Source organism: Protomyctophum parallelum (genome assembly GCF_964188405.1).
Source record: "Protomyctophum parallelum genome assembly, chromosome: 1".
Classification (NCBI taxonomy): Eukaryota; Metazoa; Chordata; class Actinopteri; order Myctophiformes; family Myctophidae; genus Protomyctophum; species Protomyctophum parallelum.
This window is the reverse complement of record NC_139697.1, coordinates 15,570,708-15,598,058: the sequence shown is the minus strand read 5'-3', so window position 1 is coordinate 15,598,058 and position 27,351 is coordinate 15,570,708. Positions and strand designations below refer to the sequence as shown.

Here is a 27,351-nt window from a genome sequence, read left to right as displayed (position 1 = left end):
GCTGTCTACATAACATGCTATAAGTCTGTATCAAATGCTATCTAAGTCTACGGAAGTGCTATCTAAGGGGGTAGGGTAAGTGCTATGGGCCATGATGGAGTCTGAAAAGGTGGGTTTTCAGACTACGGCGGAAGATTGGGATTGATGCTGCAGTTCTGACTGCAATGGGAAGTGCATTCCACAGTTTTGGAGCCAGAAGGGAGAAGAGTCTGGGACGTGTGGAGCGTTGTCCCAGCGTTTTTAGTGAGGGTACTTCCAGCTTCCCTGCGTTGGCTGATCTGAGTGCGCGGGAGGGTTTGTAGGGTTCAATCATACTTGCAAGATATGGGGGAGCCATACCTTTGGTTGCTTTGAATGCCAGCATCAGAGTTTTATATTCTGTGCGGGCAGCGACCGGGAGCCAGTGGAGGGAGCGGAGCAGGGGGGAGACATGTGAGAATTTTGGCTGGTTGAAGACCAAGCGAGCTGCGGCATTTTGGATCAGCTGGAGAGGCTTAAGTGCGCATGCTGGTAGGCCAGTAAGGAGGGAGTTACAATAGTCAAGTTTTGACAAGACTGTTGTCTGGATTAGGAGCTCCTCATGCATATAAAGGACGCATGAGGTCAGTCCGTTGCTCTCCCCAGGTTGGCAAGAGAGAGTCTAGCGACCAGGATTACATTCGATAATTGACCCTGGGTGAAAGAAATTGATTGCAAAATCGTGAAGAAAAATAGAAAATAAACTATCTAGGCATTTCGGCATAACAGATACAAACATGCTAAATGAAAATAGGAGGATTAAAGGACAACATGTGAGAAAAAAGGGAAAAAAGGCCATTGTGGGTGTATGGGATTGGGATTATATGACACCTGCACACAACCAATCATATAAATGACTTGTCTATTAACAATACAACTATTGATGCACACACAAGGTGACCAGATCCAAACTGTTCATTTGAGGCACAGAAGTATCACTTGTGTGTCATAATTCTCTATCATTTTGTATTTAAGGGCCCATTTGGTTACCCAATTAGCAATTAACTCTCCATCATTTAGCTGGGGACCATCTGGACCCCCCCCTCAAGGACTACTGGTGGTCCCCGGACCACTGGTTGAAAACCACTAGTGCTACATGTTTCTACAATTTGTTCTTAATTATAAATGTCAAAAGCTAAAAACAAATAATACATTTAAACATGTTCGTGCGTGCGTGCACGTGCGTGCCGTGCTCGTGCGCGCGTGTGTCTACGTCATCAACGTGCGACACAAATCCACTCAGGCCTGGCCTACTTTTGACGCAGACCGTTTCCACTGATCCACTCGCAACATTTCTTTCTAAAACCATAACATGTTTTCGTAAATAATTGTCATTCATATTTTGTCGGTTTCAACGCTCGGCGTAACAAACACGGGAGTGTTTTTTTGTACATAAATTAACCCGTCGGACGTTTCGTTTATTTGTTTTGTTTGTGGACTAGTTTTTTTTTTTTTTAGGGGGTGGGGGGGTAGTGAGTTAAGTTGTTATTATTTGTAGTTGTGTGTGTGTGTGTGTGTGTGTGTGTGTGTGTGGCTAACGTTAGCATCGTTAGCATCAGTGTCGTTGACGGCGCTTGGCGTTGCTAATGATGGAGTTCAGCAATGTTAATAGCGCTAATAACAACGTCAACAGCGTGAATATCGGCGGCGGCAACGTGCCTGCGTTTCTCACCAAGCTGTGGACTTTAGTTGAAGACCCCCAAACCGACCAGCTGATCTGCTGGAGCCCTGTGAGTGAACACAACACACACACACACACACACACACACACACATGCTAACGTTTATAACTGGAGCCCTGTGAGTGAACACAACACACACACACATGCTAACGTTTATAACTGGAGCCCTGTGAGTGAACACAACACACACACACACACATGCTAACGTTTATAACTGGAGCCCTGTGAGTGAACACACACACACACACATGCTAACGTTTATAACTGGAGCCCTGTGAGTGAACACAACACACTCACACATGCTAACGTTTATAACTGGAGGCTAGACCTGTAAGTGAACACAACACACACACACACACACACACATGCTAACGTTTATAACTGGAGGCTAGCCCTGTGAGTGAACACAACACACACACATGCTAACGTTTATAACTGGAGCCCTGTGAGTGAACACAACACTCATGCTAACGTTTATAACTGGAGCCCTGTGAGTGAACACAACACACACACATGCTAACGTTTATAACTGGAGGCTAGCCCTGTGAGTGAACGAACACAACCCACACACACATGCTAACGTCTATAACTGGAGCCCTGTGAGTGAACACAACACATGCTAACGTGCTATAGCATTTACAACTGGCGTCCTAGCCTGTCGTAGATGCTATTTGATCGATTTTGAAAATGTATTTGGGGCGTTATAGCGCCGTCCCACAAGAAAAAAGTAGTGCAGAAAAGGTAGTTGCCGGGCTCTGTAGCCCTTTTCGGGACCCAAGACTAATAAGTGACTGCAAGTGAAACGACACACGATCATTGCTGACATGTATAACTATACTACAACATACACATGCTAACATTCATAACACAGTGATGCTAGCTAGAACTACTACAATAACTGCACACTGATACTAACTGTAACTATACTGCAACAACATACTGATGCTAGCATTTCTAACAGGAATCCTGTAAGAATCAACACACATGCTGACATTAATAACTGTACTATAGTACAACAACATGCCGGTGCTAAACATGCTATTATTTATAGCTGGAGTAAATCGACAGTCAACAACACACATGCTAATATGCTAACATGTGTGTTCTGTAATGTACACCACACTCAGTGGTGCTAACATTTATACTGGAGTCTTGTGAGTAAAACACACTGATGCTTAAGTGCTAACATAATAACATAACTTCACTACAAACACACACAGACATAACTATTGACGGTGATTGATTGATTGAATATTTGTATTTACAGTATGTAGAATGGGTACATTTAAATCGAAAGCACAAGTCAATACAGAAACTGCTATGAGGATGAAACCAGAAAAAAGCACAAAGGCTTGTTTACTTCAGGGTCCTAGCATTTATATAAAATGCTAACTTGTATACGCAAGCACAGCACACGCCACATGGATGTCAACATGTTGCCAAGATCTATTATGCTGTGTACAGTAGTAGTGGTATTAATATGGTGTTTGGTTTCGCTGCTGGCTGGGGCCTGGCCAGAAAACAATGGATCTACAAGACATCAACGTGGTGCCACGTGAACCCCTGATGTCTTGTAGGTCTGCGGTCTTGACGTTGTTCAGACAGAGAAGGACAGACAGCTGCTGCTAACGGAGCTGAAGACAGAATGAATAGACCAGGTGTTGGTCAACCCCCCCCCCCCCCCCCCCCCACCATGATCCATGCTGCTGTACAGTGCTGTAGGTGTAGGCTATCTGCTCAAATAGCATTACATTTATTTAAACCCCCCGTGCTGTTTAAATATGAAATGGTCAGGGGGAAAAGCAGTTTAATTTATCTGTTCTATAGAGTGCTGACTGTCTTGCGGAAACCTCTCCTCTTCTCACATGATGTTCATGTTCAGGTTCAGGGGTCATTCAATATGTCGTACACTGACAAATGTGCCCGTGGCAAAGACTTGGCCTTGTCGTTGACCATGGCAAATGTTTGATTTTCCTTTTTAGACACCATTCCATTGTAATGTTTTTATTTTGATCATTAAGACCCAATTACTGAATGTAAGTCTCCAAGTTTATTTACTACGACACGAAGGCATATTATGGCATGCTATGACTTGAATGTTTTAATTATTAATTATTATTATGGTCGAAACAAACGTGTATGGTCATTCAGGGCTAGCTCTTTGTGTGTTTCTGGTAATATTATTGTTTGTGGCAAAAACGTAATTTTGACAAAAATGAACATTTGGAGTTCTTTCTCCTCGCAGAGATATTATAGTATGTCACTATGTGGTTGTTGACATTGTGTGCTGCTGTGTCTCAAATGACAGGTTTACTCAGGGGCGTCATCTACGCGTAGCAGATCTACACTGCTTTATGCGCTGTAAGCTTGTAGATCGGGTGCAGTACTTAGTTTAGAACCTTAAGCAGTTTTTGGTTTAGACTAGTCATTTGGTTAGACCAGTCATTAATCCTACAACTACAACCTATCTCAAACCCTCATCCTAAACCTAACCTCCCACGGGGCAGCACACCTAAACCTAACCTTAACCCATGTCTAACCAATGACTAGTCTAAACTAAGTATGCACCCCTGTAGATCAGCTATTTACTCTGTTTTTACCTTTAACATTAATAAAATGCAAAACACTGGTAAAAAAAACTCTGCTCCACTGGTTTATTATTAATTCAACGTTTCGATCACTGGGATCTTCTTTAGGAATATTATCTATAACCCCACAGGGTTGAGAAGAACCCCTGTCCTACTCTGTGAGTGTGCATGCAACGTTTCACGCCATTCGGCTCAACTGTCCAGAGACGGACGGGTAGTCAGACACACTGGACAGGACAGGGGCGAAAGCATATTGTCTCCGGCTCGGCAGAGACGATAATATAATGTGTGTGTTGTTGTGTGTGTGTGTGTGTGTGTGTGTTTTCAGAATGGAACCAGTTTCCACGTCTTTGACCAGGGTCAGTTCTCTAAAGAAGTTCTGCCCAAGTTCTTCAAACACAACAACATGGCCAGCTTCGTACGACAACTCAACATGTGTAAGATACGCTCACTATGTGTGTATGTGTTATGGCTGGACAATGAATTAAAATTATGACCCAAATTGCCACATTAACTACCGCAATTGCCAAATAGCAGAGGTCCAAATTGATTGCAAAAAAGACAGAGGGGTCCAAAATGGATATATTTTCCGAACCCATTTAGACCTGAGGCCGATTACAGGAATACCTTCTAAATCAGTAGTTCTCACACTTTCAAGGTTTTTTCAGAAATGTTCAAAAATATCAGATGTACAAGCTCTCAGCCCGGCACGAAGTGACACGCTGTGAGCTTGTGGATCTGCTATTTTTGAGTAGCCAACGCAAAAATCAAATATTGTCCTAAGAAAGAGGAAAATATTGTGAACTTGTAGATGTAGATCGTCTATTTTCACTACTTTTTACTGTGGAACCGAGTCAAATAAAGAACCACTGCTCTAGTGGCTTTACTGGCTTATTGCTTTAACCCATTCTGAACGGGAACCCCTTTTGGTGTTTTAAGCATTATGTTATACTTATGTCAATGCTATTGAAGAAATAGCAAAATGTGGCGCAAATCTTTGAATATATATTCTTCAGAGCGAACGTTTTTAACTCAAATCTTTGCTTCCGGGGGTCCCTGAAACTTCATATTGTCAGATGGGGGTCGGTGGCCGATTACATTACATTTTTCTGGTCCTTGACATGAAATAGTTTGAGAAAACCGTCATGATTTAGAAGGCATTTGTAGAATCATCCTCAGGTCTAAATTGGTTTAATATGCACTGTTGTTTTTCTAATTGTGTGCGTGTTTGCGTACAGATGGGTTCCGTAAGGTGGTTCACATTGAACAGGGAGGCTTGGTGAAACCAGAACGAGACGACACAGAATTCCAGCATCCTTATTTCATCCGAGGACAAGATCACCTGCTGGAGAATATCAAACGCAAAGTTACCAACGTAAGTTCTCATCAATAAATTAATAATAATAATAATAATAATAATGTACATTATTATTACACAATATTAAAAGTTAGCTTACTAATGTAGTGTGCAGACAGACCTACAGACTTTTATTGATCGTGAGGGAAAGTCAGTGACTGTCTGTCGTCACTGTAAAAGCTGGTGATATGACAGACTGAGACAGACTTCCACAGTGAACTGGTGAAAGACAGACTGACTTCCACAGTGAGAACTGGTGAAAGACAGACAGACTTCCACAGTGATAACTGGTGAAAGACAGACAGACTTCCTCAGTGATAACTGGTGAAAGACAGACAGACTTCCACAGTGATAACTGGTGAAAGACAGACAGACTCGCACATTAATAATGTGGGCTGTCATGATTACACATTTAAGTTGATGATTATTTGTCACAAATAATTGTGTGACAAATGTTTTTGGCATTGGAAATTGGAATAGAAATAGCATGATTTCTGTTTGCCTTTTAGGCAATAAGTGCACATAGCAGACATTTTTTAACCCATTTTGAGCGGGAACCCCTTTTGGTGTTAGCATTATTAAGAGAAAATAAATAATTGATCTACAAGCTCACAAATTGATGTGTGTCGGTTGTCGTTGTGGAACGCAGGTGTCTGCCGTGAAGCAGGAGGAGCTGAGGATAACTCCGGAGGACGTGACCAAGATTCTGACCGACGTGCAGCACATGAAGGGGAAGCAGGAGAACATCGACACCAAGATCAGCACCATGAAACAGTAAGACTGACCCCTCCCTCCGTCTGTCTGTCTGTCCGTCTGAAACAGTAAGACTGACCCCTCCCTCCGTCCGTCTGTCTGTCTGTCTGTCTGTCTGTCCTTCTGAATGAAACAGTAAGACTGACCCCTCCCTCCCTCCGTCTGTCTGTCTGTCCCTCTGAATGAAACAGTAAGACTGACCCCTCCCTCCGTCTGTCTGTCTGTCCGTCTGAAACAGTAAGATATATAGATATATATATCGACATATGATATCACATTTATCAACATGATGATTAGGAATTGTGATTATCTCAAATCATAGCGATAAGTTATTGTAATAATTGGTCTGCTTACTTTCTTTGGGTGATATTTGAAATTCTATTTTGGAAATGTAATGGTCCAATCCTCGACAATTCAACTCTTTAAATATATCCAAAATCAATGTTATTATTTTGTCCGTCTGATTTAAAAAGGCTGTAAAAATATGTTGGATGGGTGTGTTTTGCCACATCGATATTGTCGCGGTGCAAACTGGGGTAGGCTACTTGTGATAATCAAAATATTTTTGAAAAATGTCCATACATTTTCAATAAATAAAAAATAAATGAAGATCAACTACAGTTGATATTTTGTAAAAAATAAATAAAAAAAATCTGAAAGGAAAAGAATATATACAAAATTATTAAATGTGTCAATGATTTATTTTATTTAAGTTATTTGTCATATCTGCCCTGTGGAATTTGTGATTGTGTGCTGAGCGCACCGTGTTACAGCCAAATGCATACTTTGTGGTATGATGGGGTTGTTCGCCGGAAATTGCAGATCTACAAGCTCACAACTTGCCGCGGACGCGACACATTGTGAGCTTGTAGAGCTGCTATTTTCGGTATAACTTGAGTTTCTGCTGACTATGGCTTAATTTCTGACGTGTGTGTGTTTGTATGTGTGTCTCAGTGAGAACGAGGCCTTGTGGAGAGAAGTGGCCAGTCTTCGACAGAAACACGCTCAGCAACAGAAAGTCGTCAGCAAGGTACCTCCATCCATCCAATAATACATAACATCCTGCCTCCACCTTACCTCAGTCAGTCAGTCAGAGAGGCTTATTGTCTGTATCAGCCAGGGTGCAGGAGTCGATCCCCGTTTCAATGCACGCTAGACCTCTGGGAGATGGAGTCTATCCCTGTTCCAATGCGCTATAGACCTCTGGGAGATGGAGTCTATCCCTGTTCCAATGCGCTATAGACCTCTGGGAGATGGAGTCTATCCCCGTTTCAATGCGTGCTAGACCTCTGGGAGATGGAGTCTATCCCCGTTTCAATGCGCTATAGACCTCTGGGAGATGGAGTCTATCCCCGTTTCAATGTGCTATAGACCTCTGGGAGATGGAGTCTATCCCCGTTTCAATGTGCTATAGACCTCTGGGAGATGGAGTCTATCCCTGTTTCAATGCGCTATAGACCTCTGGGAGATGGAGTCTATCCCCGTTTCAATGCACTAGACCTCTGGGAGATGGAGTCTATCCCCGTTTCAATGTGCTATAGACCTCTGGGAGATGGAGTCTATCCCCGTTTCAATGCGTTATAGACCTCTGGGAGATGGAGTCTATCCCTGTTTCAATGCGCTATAGACCTCTGGGAGATGGAGTCTATCCCCGTTTCAATGCACTATAGACCTCTGGGAGATGGAGTCTATCCCCGTTTCAATGCACTAGACCTCTGGGAGATGGAGTCTATCCCCGTTTCAATGCACTAGACCTCTGGGAGATGGAGTCTATCCCCGTTTCAATGCACTAGACCTCTGGGAGATGGAGTCTATCCCTGTTTCAATGCACTAAACGTCAACCTACACTGGTGATAACGCTATCAATAAGTCTATAACATTGAGTTGCAGACCATACAGTGTATAGCTTCATAAACACATTATCTTTTTGGGGCTAGTTATCAGAGGAGCACCTGGAGATGCTTCTTGGACGGGCGTCTCTACTCTAGTCTCTCCACAACGTTACTTTAGCCAGCGTCAACGAGGTGCTCCAGCACAGATTAAAAGTAACTACTCGCCTAATGTTGCAGAGGTTCCGTGTTTATTTACCGTAACTTGATTCCAAAGTGTGTACATTGTTTAAGTCTCGGATGCATGGTTTGCATATCGTAAATATATGAACTTTGGCTAAAAGCTTGTGTCTAATCCAGGTGGGTAACAGTCATGGCAGCTTTGTTACGGGGGGGTGGGTAATGATTTACTATTGTGTCCATATCTGGTTGCACCGGACTGGGACGTACTGTACTGGTCTAGTATTAGGCGTACGTTCCACCAGTGCCAGTAAATGTTGGCACGCAAGAGCTTGATCTGCCGCACAACGTTTATTTGACCGCGCATGTGTGCGCACCATTCATGTACACCCCTGGTCCTGTTTCACCATTCATGTACACCCCTGGTTACACCCCTGTTTCACCATTCATGTGCACCCCTGGTTACACCCCTGTTTCATTTGCACCATTCATGTGCACTACGGATGCTCCGATCACGTTTTTGGGGGCCGATCCCGATCACCGATCTTTCTTTTTAAGATCGGCCGATTCCGATCCCGATCTTTTTTAATATATATATATATTTTTTTTACTTATAAAAAAAACCTGGCAACCCACGCCCCGCGGTCATTTTCCGCTAACCTGAGCGGGGCTCCCTAGCCTGCTGGAGGGGCTCCCATCATCCCATGCACCCTCGAGAGAAAAAAAAGGGAAAGAAATGCAGCCTTGAGCCTACCAATGTAATGTTGTGGTCTTGTGGAGCTGCTTGATCACCACCTCCTCCTTCTTTCCTTAAATTGACAATACCAATAAATCCACACTAAAGTAGTGTGAATACTTCCACAGCCTAATTACTAAAGGATAAACTAGCAGTCTTCTCCGAAATCTGTCAATCTTTGTCAACTCAGCATGTGTTGACAACCACGCATTGTATAGAAGCCGTGTGCAGGCAACCAGCACATTTCCAAGAAAGTTGTATCGGGGCACAATGATTATAGTTTGCTCACTTTTCTGCTGGTCAATGAGAAAAAAGGTAATGACTGGACTGGAGCAGCCTCTCTCCCTTTCTCTCCGTCTCCCTCCCTCGCTGGGGTGAAGACGTGTGTGCTTTCTCTCGCTCTCTCTCTCTTTTCTCTCTCTCTCCCCCCTCCCTCGCTGGGGTGAAGACGTGAGTGCTCTCTCGCTCTGTCTCTCTTTTCTCTCTCTCTCCCTGGGGTGTGTGGGGGGGAGATTTTAGTTGCGCTGCCTTCGACAGCGCTATATTTCTCCAGTAGCGGTGCCGAACCGAGAAAGTGACACGTTATTTTGGATGTAAAACTGCGCAGATTTTTGCTTTGTTGATCGGTTTCGCGGATCGGTGGATTTTGCACGGCCGATCCGATCGATCGGTGATCGGCCACGATCGATCGGCCACCGATTGATCGGAGCATCCCTAATGTGCACCCCTGTTTACACCCCTGTTTCATCTCTCTCTTAGCAAAAGGGTCCCTTTGCCAAGGACTCGTTGTTGGCCTGAATAACATTTGAAGGCCCCTGATCTACGCATGTTGTTGTTGTGTAATTATTATTATTATTAAGTACAGTGTTCTCTCTGTGTGTCTTCCAGTTGATACAGTTCCTGGTGTCGCTGGTTCAGTCCAACAGAGTAATGGGAATGAAGAGAAAGATGTATGTCTACGTTCAGTCTATTACAACTATTACTGTTACTGTATGTCTACGTTCAGTCTATTACAACTATTACTGTTACTGTATGTCTACGTTCAGTCTATTACAACTATTACTGTATGTCTACGTTCAGTCTATGACAACTATTACTGTTACTGCCAACACTGCTAGTGCTATTACTACTACTATTACTGTTACTAACACTGCTAGTGCTATTACTACTACTACGACTAATACAACTAGGGTAGTCACAATAAAGTGTCATGCAAATAATTGTGATTTGCGATTTAATTACATTTTTTTAAAGTTTTTATTGTTTGCATTGGACATTAGAAAATATGAATAACAATTACATTTATGTAAGGGCAGACAATATTATGACGAATAAGGTCCAATAAATAAACAACTAACATATTTAATTAATGTATACTTTTAAGTAATAACTGTGACAGGCCTCACTGCTGCTAGTACTGGTACGATTAGGAACTGTTACTTGTACTATTGCATAGTAGTAGTAAACGTCAGTAAACGCCATTGTGCTTGTTTACAGGCCTCTGATGCTGAGTGATTCTAGCTCCGCCCATTCCTTGCCCAAGTACAGTCGTCAGTTCTCCTTGGAGCACGTGCAGTCGTCTCCGGCCTTGAACGTAAGTGGACGTTTAAAATGACGTTTAAAATAAACACCAAAAGGGGTTCCCGTACAGAACTTCATTGCTTCAGTATTTACAGGACACACACTTAAACCACTTTCAAAATGTTTCAGAAATTGTGAAAATAGAAGATCTGCAAGTTTGCATAGTTTACTTTTGTGAGCGCATTAATTTACAAAAAAGAAATATTCGTTCATTTATAGCGATGCGATACAACGATTTTAAAAACTATAGTTACTATTTAGCCATTTCATCAGTTGTGTGTGTGTGTGTGTGTGTGTGTGTAGACTTCCAGTTTACGTCCTGCTGACAGTCCGTCGAAGTCCGGCCCCATCATCTCTGACATCACAGACCTGGCCCCGCCCTCTCCCACAACCATACCCTCCGATTGGACAGAAGCAGGGTGGGGAGTCGGCCAATCAGATTTGTCACAGTGATGTCATTATGCTTACTATTGGCTCGTTGTAACGGTACCACTTCCTGTTTCCCGTTCCAGAGCCAGCCCATTGGTCCACGTGAAGGAGGAAGTAGAAGAAGGCACAGCTACCCTGGTAGAATCCTCCCTCTCTCCCACCACCTTCATTAACTCCATTCTGCAAGATGACCCCACCCACCATCTCCCTGCAGCCAATCCCCTGTCAGGTAGGATTCACACCACACCCACAACCTCCATAGAGAAAGGAGAAGAGTGTAGGTCAGGACATGTGGATCGTTGTCCAGGGTGTTTTAGGGAAGGGAGAAGAGTCTGGGATGTGTAGAGCGTTGTCCAGGGTGTTTTAGGGAATGGAGAAGAGTCTAGGATGTATGGAGTGTTGTCCAGGGTGTTTTAGGGAATGGAGAAGAGTCTAGGATGTGTGGAGTGTTGTCCAGGGTGTTTTAGGGAATGGAGAAGAGTCTAGGATGTGTGGAGCGTTGTCCAGGGTGTTTTAGGGAATGGAGAAGAGTCTAGGATGTATGGAGTGTTGTCCAGGGTGTTTTAGGGAATGGAGAAGAGTCTAGGATGTGTGGAGCGTTGTCCAGGGTGTTTTAGGGAATGGAGAAGAGTCTAGGATGTGTGGAGCGTTGTCCAGGGTGTTTTAGGGAATGGAGAAGAGTCTAGGATGTGTGGAGCGTTGTCCAGGGTGTTTTAGGGAATGGAGAAGAGTCTAGGATGTATGGAGTAGGGGTGCAACGGTTTTCGGTTTAAAACCGAACCGTTCGGTACAGCATACACGGTTCAATGCGCTCTAATGAACCGCACTATTTCGGTTTGCATTAATTAATTTCTTACAGCTGCGAAGAATGTATTTCTCGGTCACACACCGGCCTACTTAGAAATCTAGCACTCTATCGGTCACACACCGTCCTACTAAGAAGTCTAGCACTCTTTCGGTCACAGAAGTGTAGCACTCTGTCGGCCCACCCCCTACACACACACACACACACACAGAGAGAGACGGCATGATGAGGAGAATCCAGCCGTTCTTGGAATAATTATTGATCGTCATACACAGAGACACACACAGCGGAGTAACCTCGCGCCAACATGCTTCTAAGCACGGTCTGAGTTTGTTCAGATCTGATTCTGCATCTGCACTCGCTGTTTGAGTGCTAATTAAGAGGGAGAGTGAGAGCAAAAACAACCCGCAGCAGGACATTAATTCCGTCAGAAAAGTCCCAACAAAATACTCCAAGTCCAATCCATGACTGTAGATAGAAGCCCTTCTTCTAATAATATAAGCATAATATCCTTAAATCCTCATGTAGACTTATTGTAAACTTTTGTATTTGTCTGTGCGACACGACGCATTCACTGTGTGAATCACTCCCCTCCCCTCCACCACTCTCCTCTCCTCTTCCCTGCATGTGCTTAGTTACTGCTCCGTGTGAGCGCATAGGTGCATTTGTTTCCCCTTGAAAATAATGATGAGGCACATTAAAATAGCAATATAAGGTTTTTTTCCCCTTTAAAATAATGAAAAGGCAGAAATGCCTAATAAAATAATATATGCTAATAAAAGAAAGAAGAAAAGAAAATGCTATAAATAAACTTTTTTGAGTGGTGCAAGCCACTGCCTGGCTGGCTGGGTATGAGCATGAAAACAGCATGGTTGTTTTTCACCACCTGTGCGCAATCTAACACTCACACAAACACACACGCACATTATTAACTGTATATATGATGATTTTGTGTGTGCCAGTACAGTGACAGTACAGTACAGTACAGTAGAGGGTACAGTAGAGGGACCGGCACACAGTAACTCTGTCATTTCTCAACCGTTTCGGACACGGGGCGGCTCGCCGGAACCGGCCCGGCCCCCTGGGCTCGTTCACACGGGTGTAATTTTTTTTACTGTACCGAAACCGAACCGAAACCGTGGCTCCCATACCGAGGTTTGAACCGAACCGTGGTCTAACTGAACCGTTGCACCCCTAGTATGGAGTAGGGATGCTCCGATCACGTTTTTGGGGGCCGATCCCGATCACCGATCTTTTTTTTTAAGATTGGCCGATTCCGATCCCGATCTTTTTTTTATATTTTTATTAATATATATATATATATATATATATATATATATATATATATATATATATATTTTTTTTACTTGGATGTCTGGATGTCTAGGATGTATGGAGTGTTGTCCAGGGTGTTTTAGGAAATGGAGAAGAGTCTAGGATATATGGAGTGTTGTCCATGGTGTTTTAGGGAAGGGAGAAGAGTCTAGGATGTATGGAGTGTTGTCCAGGGTGATTTAGGGAATGGAGAGGAGTCTAGGATGTATGGAGTGTTGTCCATGGTGTTTTAGGGAATGGAGAAGAGTCTAGGATGTATGGAGTGTTGTCCAGGGTGATTTAGGGAATGGAGAAGAGTCTAGGATGTATGGAGTGTTGTCCATGGTGTTTTAGGGAAGGGAGAAGAGTCTAGGATGTATGGAGTGTTGTCCAGGGTGTTTTAGGGAAGGGAGAAGAGGGTGTTTTTGGATGTGAGAACTGACAAGAGTCTAGGACACATGGAAGCGTTGTCCAGGGTGACATCAAGGCATGGATGGCTCTTAACTTTCTAAGTGTCAATGAAAGTATAAAACGGAGGTTATAGTGTTTGGACCCTAGCGGTCCTGGTATCGTTCCCACTGACCTAGGTTCCCTGCAGCCATATGTGAAACCTGTGGTCTCTAACCTTGGCGTCAAACTAGAGTCTCTAGACAATGCCCTTAAACTTGATAAACAGGTAAATGCGGTAGTCGGCTCAAGTTTTTATCATCTAAGGCTGGTCTGTGCTATCCTTTAGCGATTTTGAACGGGTTATCCATGCCTTTATTTCTACTGTAATGTATGTTGGTTTAAATCAAGCCTCCCTTGCTCGACTCCAGCTAGTCCAGAACTCGGCCGCACGTCTACTCACAGTCACAGGTACTCGCAGACGTGAGCATATCACACCTGTCTTGGCCTCCCTTCATTGGCTCCCTGTCCGACTTCAGAGTGGATTCTTAAAATTATTTTATTTGTCTTTAAATCTATTAATGGTCTGGCTCCTCTTTATCTGTCTGACCTTATTGAGGTCTATACTCCTCCTAGGTCACTGCGGTCTGAGGACCAGCTAAATCTCAGGGTCACAAAGAAGACCCGCTTAAAGTCCAGAGGCGTCCAAGCCTTCTCTGTTGTAGCCCCAAACTATGGAACGCACTCCCCTCCCACGTCAAATTGGTCCCTTCAATCGAGACTTAAATCTCCCCTAAAGACCCACCTCTATACCTTGGCTTTTAACCCCGCTTGAGTTCCTTCGGTCGTTGTATATGTTTTGTCTCACTGTGATGCTGTTGCTTTTCTGTTGTTTTCACTGTTTGTACTTTGTTTTCTCGCTGTTGTTATTCTGTGTGGTAGCTTTAGTGCATTTGTACAGCACTTTGTCAACTCTGAGTTTTGAAACGTGCTTGTAAAGTTGCCAGAACGGCCAAGGCTCCAAGAATCGACAGTCCAAGAATGTAAATCTCTTTTGGTATTTTATTGACCTCAAAACACGGAGTGAACGACCCATGCCGGATTCAACTGTGCAGGCAAAAATAATACTTCCAGAATAAAGACTTAATAATACCCTTTCACATAACAGAAAGTAAGAAATTAACACTTAACACAAATAAACAACAAACCAAGAACTTAAGAAACTGAAACCAGGCTATGCCTTCCTGGCCCTGGCAGCTCTCCCCTGGAGTTGTCTCCTTTGTTAGTCTCAAGCAAAACTGAACATTTTCCACTCAGGATTCCCTCCCAAACATTTCAACAAGCCTCCCTTATATACCAGGTGAGACCCCACCCACAATGATTAGTAATTGGACCAATCTACTCAAACATGGTAAACCATGACCCATGAGTTAGACCAACTATACAATTACACATTTCCTTCATAGAGTCTGAATGTTTCCCGAGGCATCACATCAAACACAAAACAATTATGATAGCATTAGGCAACACTGATAAGTAGTATATGATGCTACACAATACATAGCCACACCTCCAAGGAGCTTGAAGACAGTCAATTAATGGAAGCAGCTGTGCAGTGTGTGTTTGTAATGTTCAGTTTCACATTGTGGAGTCTTCTAGTGTCTATAGGGCACAGGTTGCCCCGTGACAGTGCTATATAAATAAAGTGGATTGGATTGGAGGTTGTTTTAGGGATTGTTCAGACAGTTTTCCTGTGTCAACTGATCTGAGTGAGCGGAAGGGCTTGTAGGGTTGGATGAGGTTTTGAATATGAGGGTGCCCGGCTGCCTTTGATTGCGTTGTAGGCCAACATCAGTGTTTTGCAGCAACCGGGAGCCAATGGAGAGCGCGGAAAAGAAGCAGACCGTCAACATTTCGGCTAGTTTAACACCATTCGTGCTGATGAGCCATAATGCATTTACATAATTACCGTCTCATTTTACATAATTACCGTTTCATCTTGCAGATCTCGGCTCCCTCATCACATCTGACCGCGCCCCCAGCCCCTCCCCCAGTCCCGCCACCCCCAGCCCCGCCCCCAGCCCTGCAAAACGAAATCAGAAATGCCTGAGTGTTTCGTGCATCGATAAGTAAGTATTACTTTATTATTTTACTAATTACTAGACTAGACTTTTGTTCTCATCTTTTTTTTTTTTTGTTACATGGGCTTGTTCTGTCTTGATCACAATGTTAAAATTTAGTTAGCAGGTTAATTAGACAGATTTGTTGTTCACCTGGCATCCTATAGTTTCATTTTAAAACAAATGATAGTGTATTGTACTGGTTTAGTGAGGCACTACACTGCCTCTCTGCATTTGATGCATTTTTTCACCTTAAGTGTGTCTGCTAAATTGTACTAGTTGTAATACTATAACTAAATTGTACGATTGTTTGCCGTGTGGATAAGTAAGTATTACTTTTACTAGCCCCGAGCCAGGATCCTAAATCTTGTTCAGTATTACTAAAGCACAGCAGCCACATTTTTCTTTTTGTAATGTTTATTCTTTTTATTTGAAAGTGAAATATCCCTTTAACCTCACAAAAGCTATGACTAAACCTAACCTCAAAACCATGGCAAACACCTGGTCAAAACACAGGGGAAAAGTCTGCAATGCTGATATTGTGCATGTGGGCCAGTGTTGTTTTTGTCGACTAAAACTAAGACGGAAAAAGTTTGTCGACTACATTTTCTTCACTAACGAAAACTAAATGGAAACTAAATTAAACTACCGTAAGCTATGATGACTAAAACTAAGACTAAATATACTGACAATTTCGTCAACAAATAAAAACTAGACTAAAATGTTAGGAAGGGACTAGTGGACAAGAGATCCAGTGTAAGTCATTTTACACTTGTTTGCATGCTGAAAATAGCAGATCTACAAGCTGACAACGCGTCGCGTAAAATCTGCCATTACGACGGCATAAAGGCCCGCCAAAATGCATTTTAGTCGACTAAATCAACTGTAGATTTAGTCGACTAAAATCTCATGACATTTAGTCAGCTGAAACTAGACTAGCACTAAAACATTCCGGGTGACTAAAATGTGACAAAAACTAAATTAACACTATTCCAAAGACTATGACTAAAGCTAAAATAGAAACTGCCAAAAACAACACTGATGTGGGCTCACTGGGACCTCTGCTACATCAGTAGGTCTCTTTGGTGCGGGGCCAGAGGGACCCTCATGGTTTCTTGAGTGTTCAGTGATGTAAATAGGTTTTCAATGTAATGAGTCCCGGGCTTAGAGTATATATGAATAGAGAGGGCATCCAAGTTCTCCTCCCATCCACTTGCATTAAGTTGCTCAAAAGCGCATGAGGCGATTTCACTCCTCCTTCCGGGTAGGAACAGAGTACATTCTGTGATGGATTGCAATAGTGAGTGGGCCCAAACACATGAACGAGCACGAGCATGCGTCCGTCGTGAACGTGCACAATGATAGTCAACGGACCAGCGCGTTCATGTGTTTGGGCCCAGTGCTGCAATACCAAATTCGGCCACTATGTCCATTTGGCCTCAGGGTTTCCTCCGGGTGCCGTCTCTATTCATATATACTCTAAGTTCCCCGGGATGTAGCGGTGGTCTTTTAGATGAGTCCCAGAGACATTTTATGAGTCCCTAACTTCAACGACGTTGGGAGTCATATAAACGACCTTCATCAGGTATCTATCCAGATACCTGATGAAGGTCGTTTAGAGACCGAAACGTTGTCGTCTAATAAAACTACTGCTCTATAAGTGAAGACTGTGCGGGACCCTTTTCTTCTCGTAGTATCAGTCGACGAAATCAACACTGCTGTTTGCCATACTGTGAAGAAAGTAAGGAAGATGCCCGATGTCTTTCCAACGTGGCTGCTGTGCATAGAGACAATGACTGTATTAATACGCCACTACTACTAGTAGTGGAGGAAACATTTAGTAATACAGCTAAATGTTTCCTGTATCCATAAGTATTACTAATACTAATACTACTAACAACACTACTATTACTGATAATAGTACTAGTAACAACAACACCGTACTAGTAATATTATTGTTATTAATGCTACTACTAATGTTACCGCTGAATGTACTTAATTTGATTCTAGTGTTTTAGCTCATCAGAAGTCCAGCCCAGCTGGAAATTACCAGTCTAAACCAATGTGAGTGGAATGCCACTCACGCACACATTGCATACGTCAAATTAACATGCACTGCACACTGAGTACACACACACGCACACACACACACACACACACACACACACACTGCTGAATTTAGTAGTCGACAAGTTGTGGTTGTGGAGATATATCATGTTTTCTTCCTCCAACAACAATGCTCATCAAAATCATCTCGGTATTCTTTTTATTTTATTTGTTTTATTCTTTAACCCATTTTGGACTGAAGCCGATTCTTAAAAAGCCTTCTAAATCCTGACCTAAGTTTTCTGGAAAAACTTCAAATATTTATATAGCAGCATACATTTTTGTAATTTTTGAATACTGTACAGAACCCCAAGAGGGGTTCCTGTCCAGAAGGGTTAGAACACCAAAAGGGGTTCCCGCCCAGAATGGGTTTACCCATTCTGACCTGAGATCAGATTAAAAAAATGTCTTCTACACGCTGACAGTTTTCTGAAAAAGCTATGTTTCTATGTCAGTCGTTCTTTAATTTTTCAAAAATAGCAGACCTACAAGCTCGTAGCGCGCCACTCGGTGGCGCGCTATGAGCTTGTAGATCTGCTATTTTTCAATAGCTAAAGCACAGCATAATGCCAACACCAAAAGGGGTTCCCGCCTAAAATGGGTTAATTAACACCGGTCGCGTTGCAATGCTTCGTGAGCTTTTAGAATATATCATCTATTTCCACATCTTTTAGAAAATATATGAACATTTTTTACGACATGGATGGAAACGATGACGAATCGATGCAGTAGTAATTGTGTAATAAATAACTGACAGGCAGAGGTGCCCTGAGCCCAGAGAGATCGAGGATCACTCACTGCTATAGTCCCTGCGCCCAGGCTCACCATGCTGTAAACTCTCTGTCTGTGTGTGTGTGTGTGTGTGTGTGTGTGTGTGTGTGTGTGTGTAGATCAGAGTTAAATGACCATCTGGAGAACATTGATGGCAGTCTGGAGAGCCTGCAGTCCATTCTGAACTCTCAAAACATCAGCTTCGACTCCACACCTCTGTTTGATGCAAGTACCGTGTGTTAGAGTTCTCATCGGGCCCGGAATTTGGAGCCCGGCCCGGCCCGGCCCTAACTGGGTCAGCCCGAAGCCCGGCCCGGCCCTAAAAAATACCATAATGTTAGACCCGAAGCCCTATAAAGCCCGACAAAGAAAAAAAAGAACGCCACTTTAATGCATGGCCAGCGCAGCAGCATGCGCTGACGGCGCGTGCTGCTGCGCTGGCCATGCAATAAAGTGGCGTTCTTTTTTTTCTTTCAGTGTGTGTCTGTGTGAGAGTGAGAACGGAGTTCAATGGACTTATCGCCGAAATAAAGGATTTATGTAGCTCACGTTAGACTGTTAATGTAGCCTACCATTTCCATATCATTCTAATGGATTCCATTTCCAGTGGTGGTGACTGGTGAGTAGCTCCCCGTTTCCTCTGAAGTGAAGCTATGTCCAAGACCCCAAGTATCGTCCCCGTTCGGTGTCCAAAAGAACAAACATAGCCTACATATATATCCATGCACCCGCTCATGGCGTGTCTCGAGCTTAGAGCTTAGAGACAGCTCTGTTATTTTAAATCGGGCACATATAACGAGGAGCGCCGCTGCCGCACTGAGCGACGGCGGTTATAATACTAATCATTTTGTAAATCAAATAGCCTGTAGCCTGCAGTGGACTGTAACATTGCGTGGTCAGATCATACACTACAGAATTATATGGATCGGTTGGTGACTATGACGTTGATTAGGTCTAATGATTAGGTTATTCATCGCAGCCAGCTGGGTTTAACGAGATGGCTCAGTGCAACTGTTTTTGTCATGTTGCAGTCTATCGTTTGATAATCCGATTGATTTATAAAACATTTAGCATTATGAACTGAAGCAGAAGCTCATTTGGTGCGCCGCAAAACAGAGGCCAGCCAGCGGTATAAACATTAAACAACCACCCCACTGTTCACTTCTCTCTGCCTGCAGTCAGTAATCCATTCCAAGCCCCCCGCCTCCACTCCTCTGTCTTCCTCCTGTCACAAGTGAATCGCCATAGCGCAGCCCTCTTCATAATAAATACATACTTGTAGGCTATATAACCTACACATTACACAAATAACAGAATTGCTATTTTTATTATAATAACATTTTTGAAAAAAGAAGAAAAATAAAAAATCACGGAAAATCACAGAGCCCGAGGCCGGGCCGAGCCCGGGCCGGGCCGGGTCGGGTTCGGGCAGAAAATGAGAACTCTACCGTGTGTGTGTCCCCGTTTATCTTTTGTAATGCTTTATTTTGTTTTTAATTTGTGTTTCTTTCTTTTACAACAGTTTTTCAGTTCGTCAGTTTCCAGTGGAGACTTTGACTTGGACAGCCTTGACAGTGTAAGACACGCACGCACGCATGCACGCACACACACACACACACACACACACAGACACAGAGAGAGATTTCTTTACAACCACTAAGTAAGGTGGCTGTGGAACATTTTGGAAGCAATTTCAAGATAGATTTGTTCTGTATGTCCAGAACAAGAAAAAAACAAGGGGGGGGGGAAGAACTTCTTGTTCCGATGTATTCAATATAGTTATGATTTTCATTACTCTTGTATGACGAAGCGATTCACTTCAGAAAAGCCTATGACAACGTGAAGGAAGAGGTTTCTTCTGGACTGTAACAAATGAATTCATCACAGAGAATGACCCGTTTTTTTTATTTGTCAGAGAATGACAAGCTTTTTGAGTGGTGCAACCACTCCAAGGAAATGAGTACCAGTAGGGGCGCTGTTTGCCAGACAGAGAGACAGTGCTGCACTGTTGCCTGCTAATGAGAGAGAGAGAGAGAGAGAGAGGTTGCACCACTCGGTTCACACGGGTGTGATTTGTTATTTATGGTATTGCATAGCCAGGATGTACAGTTTCTCTGTGATTGGCTAGTAGTGTTTTCTCCGTCTAACCAAACATGGACTACTTCCTATGCTGGAGGGATATTGATTGATTCTGCGGCTACCTCATTATAATATTGTCGTTTTTCAAACAACCGATTCTCATAATATTGAATGTAAGATTCTTAAAGATTATTAAAGTTGACTGACTTTCTCCTCCCAGCTGCTGTCCCCTTTAACTCCAAAAACAGATGATAAAACAGGTAAAACACACACACACACACACACAGTTTATATTTGTGAGGAGACCAATTTTAAGCCATTTTTAAATTTTCCTAATTGTAAGCCTAGTTTTTGGCCATGAAACAATCTTGTGAGGACCAGGACAAAAGGTCTTCCCAATGTCTATTTCTCAAATTAAACCTAAATACTCGTAAAGAACATTTGCCCCCATGAAGCAAACTAGACACAAACTAGAATTGTCGTCATGGTTACCCATTTATTTCCCTGTTGATGTCTTTTCCGATTGGCTAGGTAAACAGTTGGTGCAGTACATGGCCACGCCCCTGTTAACGACTGGCAGCGAGGAGGCGGAGCTGCCGTCTCTGCTGGAGCTGGAGGGGGAGGAGTCATATTTCAGCCCCGACGGCACCCTCAACCTGCTGGCCACGCCCATATTCAGCCCGGAGTCCAATGAACAAGAATAAAGCGCACGCAGACTGTCCTATCACATCGCTTCTGTTACAGCCTCCTCCTCCTCGAAGGCCCGTTTCAAACCGGATCTCTAGAGAATCGGCGCTCACTAATTCTCATTACCCGATGGCACCGTTTCTGTATAGTCAGTGGTTTTCATTCAACCCTTTTCATATCGAGGCCCGTTATTTATTATTTTATTTGAGCATTTGAGCCACGACGGACCACCATTTGATGACATTTTAGCCTCTCAGACGTTTTAGCGCCCACGTAAATACGATTGCGAAGTTGCCCCTCGACTTCAAATGCCTTTCTAAATCCCGACAGTTTTCTTAAAAACCTATGTTTCTATGTCAGTCGTTCTCAAACATTTTCATGTCAAGGACCCCAAAAAATATATGTAATTGGCCACCGACCCCCCATCTGAAAATATGTTGCCCCCCCCCCCCCCCCCCCCCAGAAGCAAATATTTGAGTTAAAAAGGTTTGCTCTGAAAGCATATATAAGCTCCACTTGTAATGATTAGTCAACACTAGTTTTATGTCAAAGTATACTTGCAGGATGGACGTAGAGAGACATTTGTAGTACGTTGACACCAGAGCTAGTACGCAAAGAGCGCTTAATTTCATTTTGACCACGCATGCGCACTTGCGGCCCCCGTTACGTGCATCCCTGAATATGTAAAACGAAAGCTTGAAATGACCAAAGTTAACCTACCGATGATGTCACTAGTAGGCAGGTTTCCGAACTGTCCACAACCCTCCACTGAGACACCGAACGAACGAACGGAAATGGTTCCATCTTATAATGACTGCATTAGTGAGGACCTTTTACATGAAGATACGGTGGAAAAATGGGCGAAGTGCTCCTTTAGTCTCCACTCTCCACCGCCACAACAAGCGAACATCATCTGGAGCAACAACTGCACCAACTGTACCAAAACACAAGACTGGCTTCATTTAGTTTGAACAACTTCAGACAGCTTTACAAACTAGAATGAATGATTGTTAGTGAGACTCACTCAACCATGTGGAGTCTATCGTCGCTGTCAGACAGAAATCATGTATCGCCATAATTCGACTTCATGTTTAGTTTTTTTGTAAATGAATGCCCTACTTCATCTCATAACCTACGAAAGTAGTCAAATAGTCGATCTTGAGAGCTTCAGGATTGACTATTTCTACTAAAGAAATTTTATTTAGACGTTTAGACCCGTTACTACTAAATAATACCTGTCACTTTAGCCCTATTGACGATAATACAAATCTGTTCTAAATCATAACGGATCGTAACAGTTTTCTGAAAAACGTATGTTGCTAATATGTCTAAAATGACACTGATGCCGTTCCCGTCCGGATTGAATGGGTTAAGTGAAAGTTGAGGTGTGTGTGTGTGTGTGTGTGTGAGAGAGAGATTTTGATTCAACTGAAAGTATTAATCCATTACGACCCGGAATGCGAATATGTGACCTTGCCTTAGCTTTTAACCATTATTTCATATTTTATCTATTGGAAAAGTAGCAGCGTGAGTCACTAGAGGGTCCCTGAAACAACATATTTTCAGATGGGGGTCCCGGCAGCCAAATACATGTAATATTTGGAGTCCTTGACATGAAAGAAGTTTGAGCACCACTGATATAGAAACAGGTTTTTCAGAAAACTCATGATTTAGAAGACATTCATAGAATCTGGTCCTAATGGGTCTTAATGGGTGACTAAGTAACTATTGGATCCATTGGAACCTGTAAAGTAACAGTTTAGGCTATGTGTTAAATGTAGGCACTGTTACTCGGTTAGGTCTGTGTTTGGGTTTGGGGTAGTAAAGCAGGGCTGTTGTCTTCCTAGTATCACTTTCAGGGATTTGGCACTAAATTCGATATAATGAATAAAATGTGGTTGATATTATGAAAGGAAAAGCTATCTTCGCTGACTAATTGTACTGAAGCTGGTGGCAGTGCAGTGCTTTGTTCAACAAACACCAGAATACATGGAGCTAAATTCTAGGGGGGAAAAAAAACATTGTTCTTTTTTTCTTATGTTAATTTAGAGTAGCCAATCGTTTTGTAGCCCCTTTTCACCCAGTAGTTATGCCAATTAATTCCTGACACTGCTGGTTGTGCTCTACTGGCTCCCCTGCCAGTGAGGAGCCCCCACCGGTAGGACAAACTGTCGTAACCTACTGGCTCCCCTGCCAGTGAGGAGCCCCCACCGGTAGGACAAACTGTCGTAACCTACTGGCTCCCCTGCCAGTGAGGAGCCCCCACCGGTAGGACAAACTGTCGTAACCTACTGGCTCTGCTGCCAGTGAGGAGCCCCCACCGGTAGGACAAACTGTCGTAACCTACTGGCTCTGCTGCCAGTGAGGAGCCCCCACCGGTAGGACAAACTGTCGTAACCTACTGGCTCTGCTGCCAGTGAGGAGACCCCACTGGGACGATGGAGAGCCTCCGTCCTACTCTCCCCGCTCAACATTCCCCACTGACTGGTTCCGCCCCCAGCCTGTAGGATTACTAGCAAATATCACCCTCCCCGGTCCCCATATCACCCTCCCCAGTCCCCCACCCAGCTTCACGAAACACACAATTGTGTGTTTATTTAGACGGCGGCGAGCCGGATGCACCACCCCTGCGCCACCTGAGCCCAAAGAAAATGAAAAGAAAAAAAAAGATAAAAGGAAAAACAATGTTCAGGATTTCAAATATTCATAGCCAACTGCACTATTAATACACTAGATTGTAACCAAAAAATTATACAATGTGAAATGATCTGTGTTGTGATTATATCACCTCCACAACATGTCCCCTTTAGCATCCTGCCAGAACTCTTTTTTTAAGTTCCAGCAGGTCCCCTGGATGATTGTTGCACATGTGGAGAAGTCACGTTGGTCTGACTGACATTGGTGCATTATGTGAAGCCAGCATTTTAAAAGGGACTAACTTCATTATCACAGATGAGGTCAAACACTTTGGATCACTGCCATACTCTGTGGAGTAGGTAGGCTAGACGGATGTCATTATGAAAACGCTGCACCCTGGGGCTGTAACAAAATGTGTCTTGAGTCAGGAAAGTACACAGAAACTAGAAGTGGCAAAAATATGTGGGAATGATCAATGGAAATCAAATGTATATTTTTATTACAGAGGTTCTTGTAAACAGGCCGTTTGTAAAAGAGAGATTATATATATATCTGTGGTTCCATATCCAAGTGATCTCAAACCAACCAATTATTTTGTGGAATCTTTTTTTTTTTTAGTTTGTCTTCTTGTTGGTTTGTAACTTTGGTTATTTTATCATTTGGCTCTGTCTGCTGGTATTGCGGTTTATTTCATATACCGTACGCTCTACAGTACTGCATACTGTATGTTGTCAGGGCTCGGCCATATAAAAAAAAATGTTTGCCTACGATTAACGATTATTAAAAAATAAATTGTGAAAATAGATTACAGATCTTGTCGGATCGGCTATTTTCGTTATCTTTTGTTCAACGCCAATGTGCAACAAAGTGTAATACTGGCCAGGGTTAAGTGGTTAATCATAATAATCGATACATACTCTTTCCGACGTCGGAGAATGTTCCCGTTTGGCGAGTCGGGACAAGTCTGGAGGTGCACGGGTTCTAAGGAAACGTTCTGAGCTCGGGACATAAGTCTGGAGGTGCACTGGTTCTAAGGAAACGTTCTGAGCTCGGGACATAAGTCTGGAGGGCCACGGGTTCTAAGGAAACGTTCTGAACTCGGGACATAAGTCTGGAGTTCCACGGGTTCTAAGGAAACGTTCTGGCTCGGGACATAAGTCTGGAGGTCCACGGGTTCTAAGGAAACGTTCTGAGATCGGGACATAAGTCAAGGTCCACGGGTTCTAAGGAAACGTTCTGGCTCGGGACATAAGTCTGGAGGTCCACGGGTTCTGAGGAAACGTTCTGAGCTCGCGATGAAGTACGTTAGTTATATCACCTCCTTTCCCGAAGAAAGGTTTGGAGGGTCGAACACGGAAGGAGTATGGACCGAGCTTAAACCGATGTAGCCGATTATTAAAAAGATACGATTTAGTTTGTGTCGAATCGTTCTATATATACACGAAGGGGGGGAAACGGATTACATGTAATATATGGAATAACAGACTGGTTTATTCCTCATACTACATGTAATATGGAATAAATCGGTGTCACGCAAGGCTAGAAGGTGCAGTTACCATGTGTGTTCACTGTTGCATCATAATCTAGATTTATTTCATAGGAAACATGATGCTCGTTCCCTGAACACTGCAACGAAATCTGAGCAAGTGATTTTATTTTATATACAGTATGTACATAATTAACTATCAGCGTAGACAATGATTCGCCCCTTGATCTGATGAAGTATGACACTTAACTTGACAATGGTACACACACACACGTACATTTGTGTAATGAGCTTCCAAACAAATTGAATGAAATCACTTGCGGTGCATTTCTTTCAGTGTAGAAGTTTAAGGAATAGTAGCCTCTTTTTTTCCCCTATCAGTTGCTCGCCCCGTGAGTGAGACAATAATCCAATATTTGGTGACGCCGCTGCGGTATACACAATATAAACTCCTAAATCACTCGCACAGTGTGATGATCTAGGCTCAAAGAATTATTTAAAATATGGTTTTACTCTTATTATGATTGGTCTCCTTCTAAAATCTCCACTATGCAACTTTCCTCTTCTACCCCGGATTTGAACCTTGCGCAGGTGCTCATTCTTTTTTTTTTTTTTTTTTTTTTTGTAGTAACCATTGAGCTAATAAAGCCGGCCTATATGCTCGGTATAATTTCAACCTTGACCATCGACTCATATAATATCCTGTATCTATAGCTGAGATTATGAGATATGATCTCAATAGGAGAGCAGGGACACTAAAATACCTGCACCCAAATTGTATAAATTATATTGTATTCACACACTACAGAATGGACAAGATTACATTGTATTCATTAAAGAAAAGAGTTAGTGCCGCTTTAACTTCAGTTGGTCAAATATTGGATTTTTGGCTCATATAGGAATATGAATAGGAATATGACAAAGAAAATGAAATCTCCATGATTTCAAGGCTTTACGGGGAGAGTAATTAATAGAATTGAAGTCATTTTTTTAAGGGTGAACTATTCCTTTTAAACGTAGTTATTCCAGTGTTCAGATCATAGACAGGCTGGTACAACTGTCTCCTTTTTATTTCTGTTTTGATTTGTTATTTTCATTACACCGATGCTGGTCTGCTTGTTGTTGCCCCACAAAGCATCCATGTATTTATTTTTAAGGCACTCACTGTAGGCTTTATTTTATGTTAGAGAATCTACAGGACAAGTTTTAGTAGAAGCAAAAAAATAAATAAAGTTCACCATTAACCTTGAACTGTGTGTTTGTGTGAATTGAATTCTACCTTCGCCCTTTTGTTCCACTGGTTCTCAGAGTGTGGTCAGGGGAGCCCCTACTAGGGGGTCATTGCATGAACATCCTCAAGGACCCCTGCTAGGGGGTCGTTGCATGAACATCCTCAAGGACGGAGGATGTTCTTGCAATGCGGCGTGGTAGTACCGCGTGCAATGACCAATGCAACACTGCATGTGAACATCTGGGAGACCCCAAATGGCCACCCTGAAAGAATACTGGACAACTCACCCCGGTGCTTGCCCGTTTTTCCTCCCGGAGTTTTCACCCGTGAGGGGGATAACTTTGTAATATGCTATTGGCTGTTTGTATTCTTTTTGAAAAAATATAAAAAGATACTCCTGTGGAAAGGCTATATTATTTTACTTATATTGACCCTATAAACAATTTAGTATTATTTTGTATATGTAAGGTTTTGCCAACTCAAATGGTCCCCACATATCCTACAACAACTTCTGTGAACTGATTTCACTGTAGTAGCTTTTCATTCATTATATTTGTACTTAGGCTGTCTGCTGTC

At 42.9% G+C, this 27,351-nt stretch overlaps 1 protein-coding gene across 3 annotated transcripts; it reads left to right on the top strand.

The window, feature by feature from the left end:
* The first annotated feature begins 1,274 nt into the window (after positions 1-1,274).
* hsf1 (heat shock transcription factor 1) lies at positions 1,275-26,795 on the top strand. Of its 3 annotated transcripts, XR_014570128.1 has the most exons (16): positions 1,275-1,748; positions 4,616-4,724; positions 5,526-5,662; positions 6,294-6,418; positions 7,352-7,427; positions 10,031-10,092; positions 10,640-10,736; positions 11,027-11,142; positions 11,236-11,381; positions 15,664-15,787; positions 17,789-17,842; positions 18,775-18,880; positions 20,178-20,231; positions 20,955-20,994; positions 21,266-25,077; positions 25,319-26,795. XR_014570128.1 is itself a non-coding variant. In XM_083779729.1 (15 exons), the coding sequence occupies exons 1-15, from the start codon at positions 1,605-1,607 to the stop codon at positions 21,436-21,438; spliced, it is 1,563 nt and encodes a 520-aa protein (XP_083635855.1). In that variant the 5' UTR covers positions 1,275-1,604; the 3' UTR covers positions 21,439-26,795. The 3 variants fall into 3 exon arrangements, 2 of the variants coding, with proteins under 2 accessions (XP_083635855.1, XP_083635856.1); XM_083779729.1 differs by having other exon boundaries at positions 21,266-26,795; XM_083779730.1 differs by lacking the exon at positions 17,789-17,842 and having other exon boundaries at positions 21,266-26,795.
* The last annotated feature ends 556 nt before the right edge of the window (positions 26,796-27,351 follow it).

Excerpts from the sequence above, each read along its gene's own strand:
- hsf1 (XM_083779729.1), top strand. The coding sequence starts at position 1,605 with ATGATGGAGTTCAGCAATGTTAATAGCGCTAATAACAACGTCAACAGC. Across the intron at positions 1,749-4,615 it reads AGCTGATCTGCTGGAGCCCT|AATGGAACCAGTTTCCACGT; the intron begins GTGAGTGAACAC and ends GTGTGTTTTCAG. Across the intron at positions 10,737-11,026 it reads AGTCGTCTCCGGCCTTGAAC|ACTTCCAGTTTACGTCCTGC; the intron begins GTAAGTGGACGT and ends GTGTGTGTGTAG.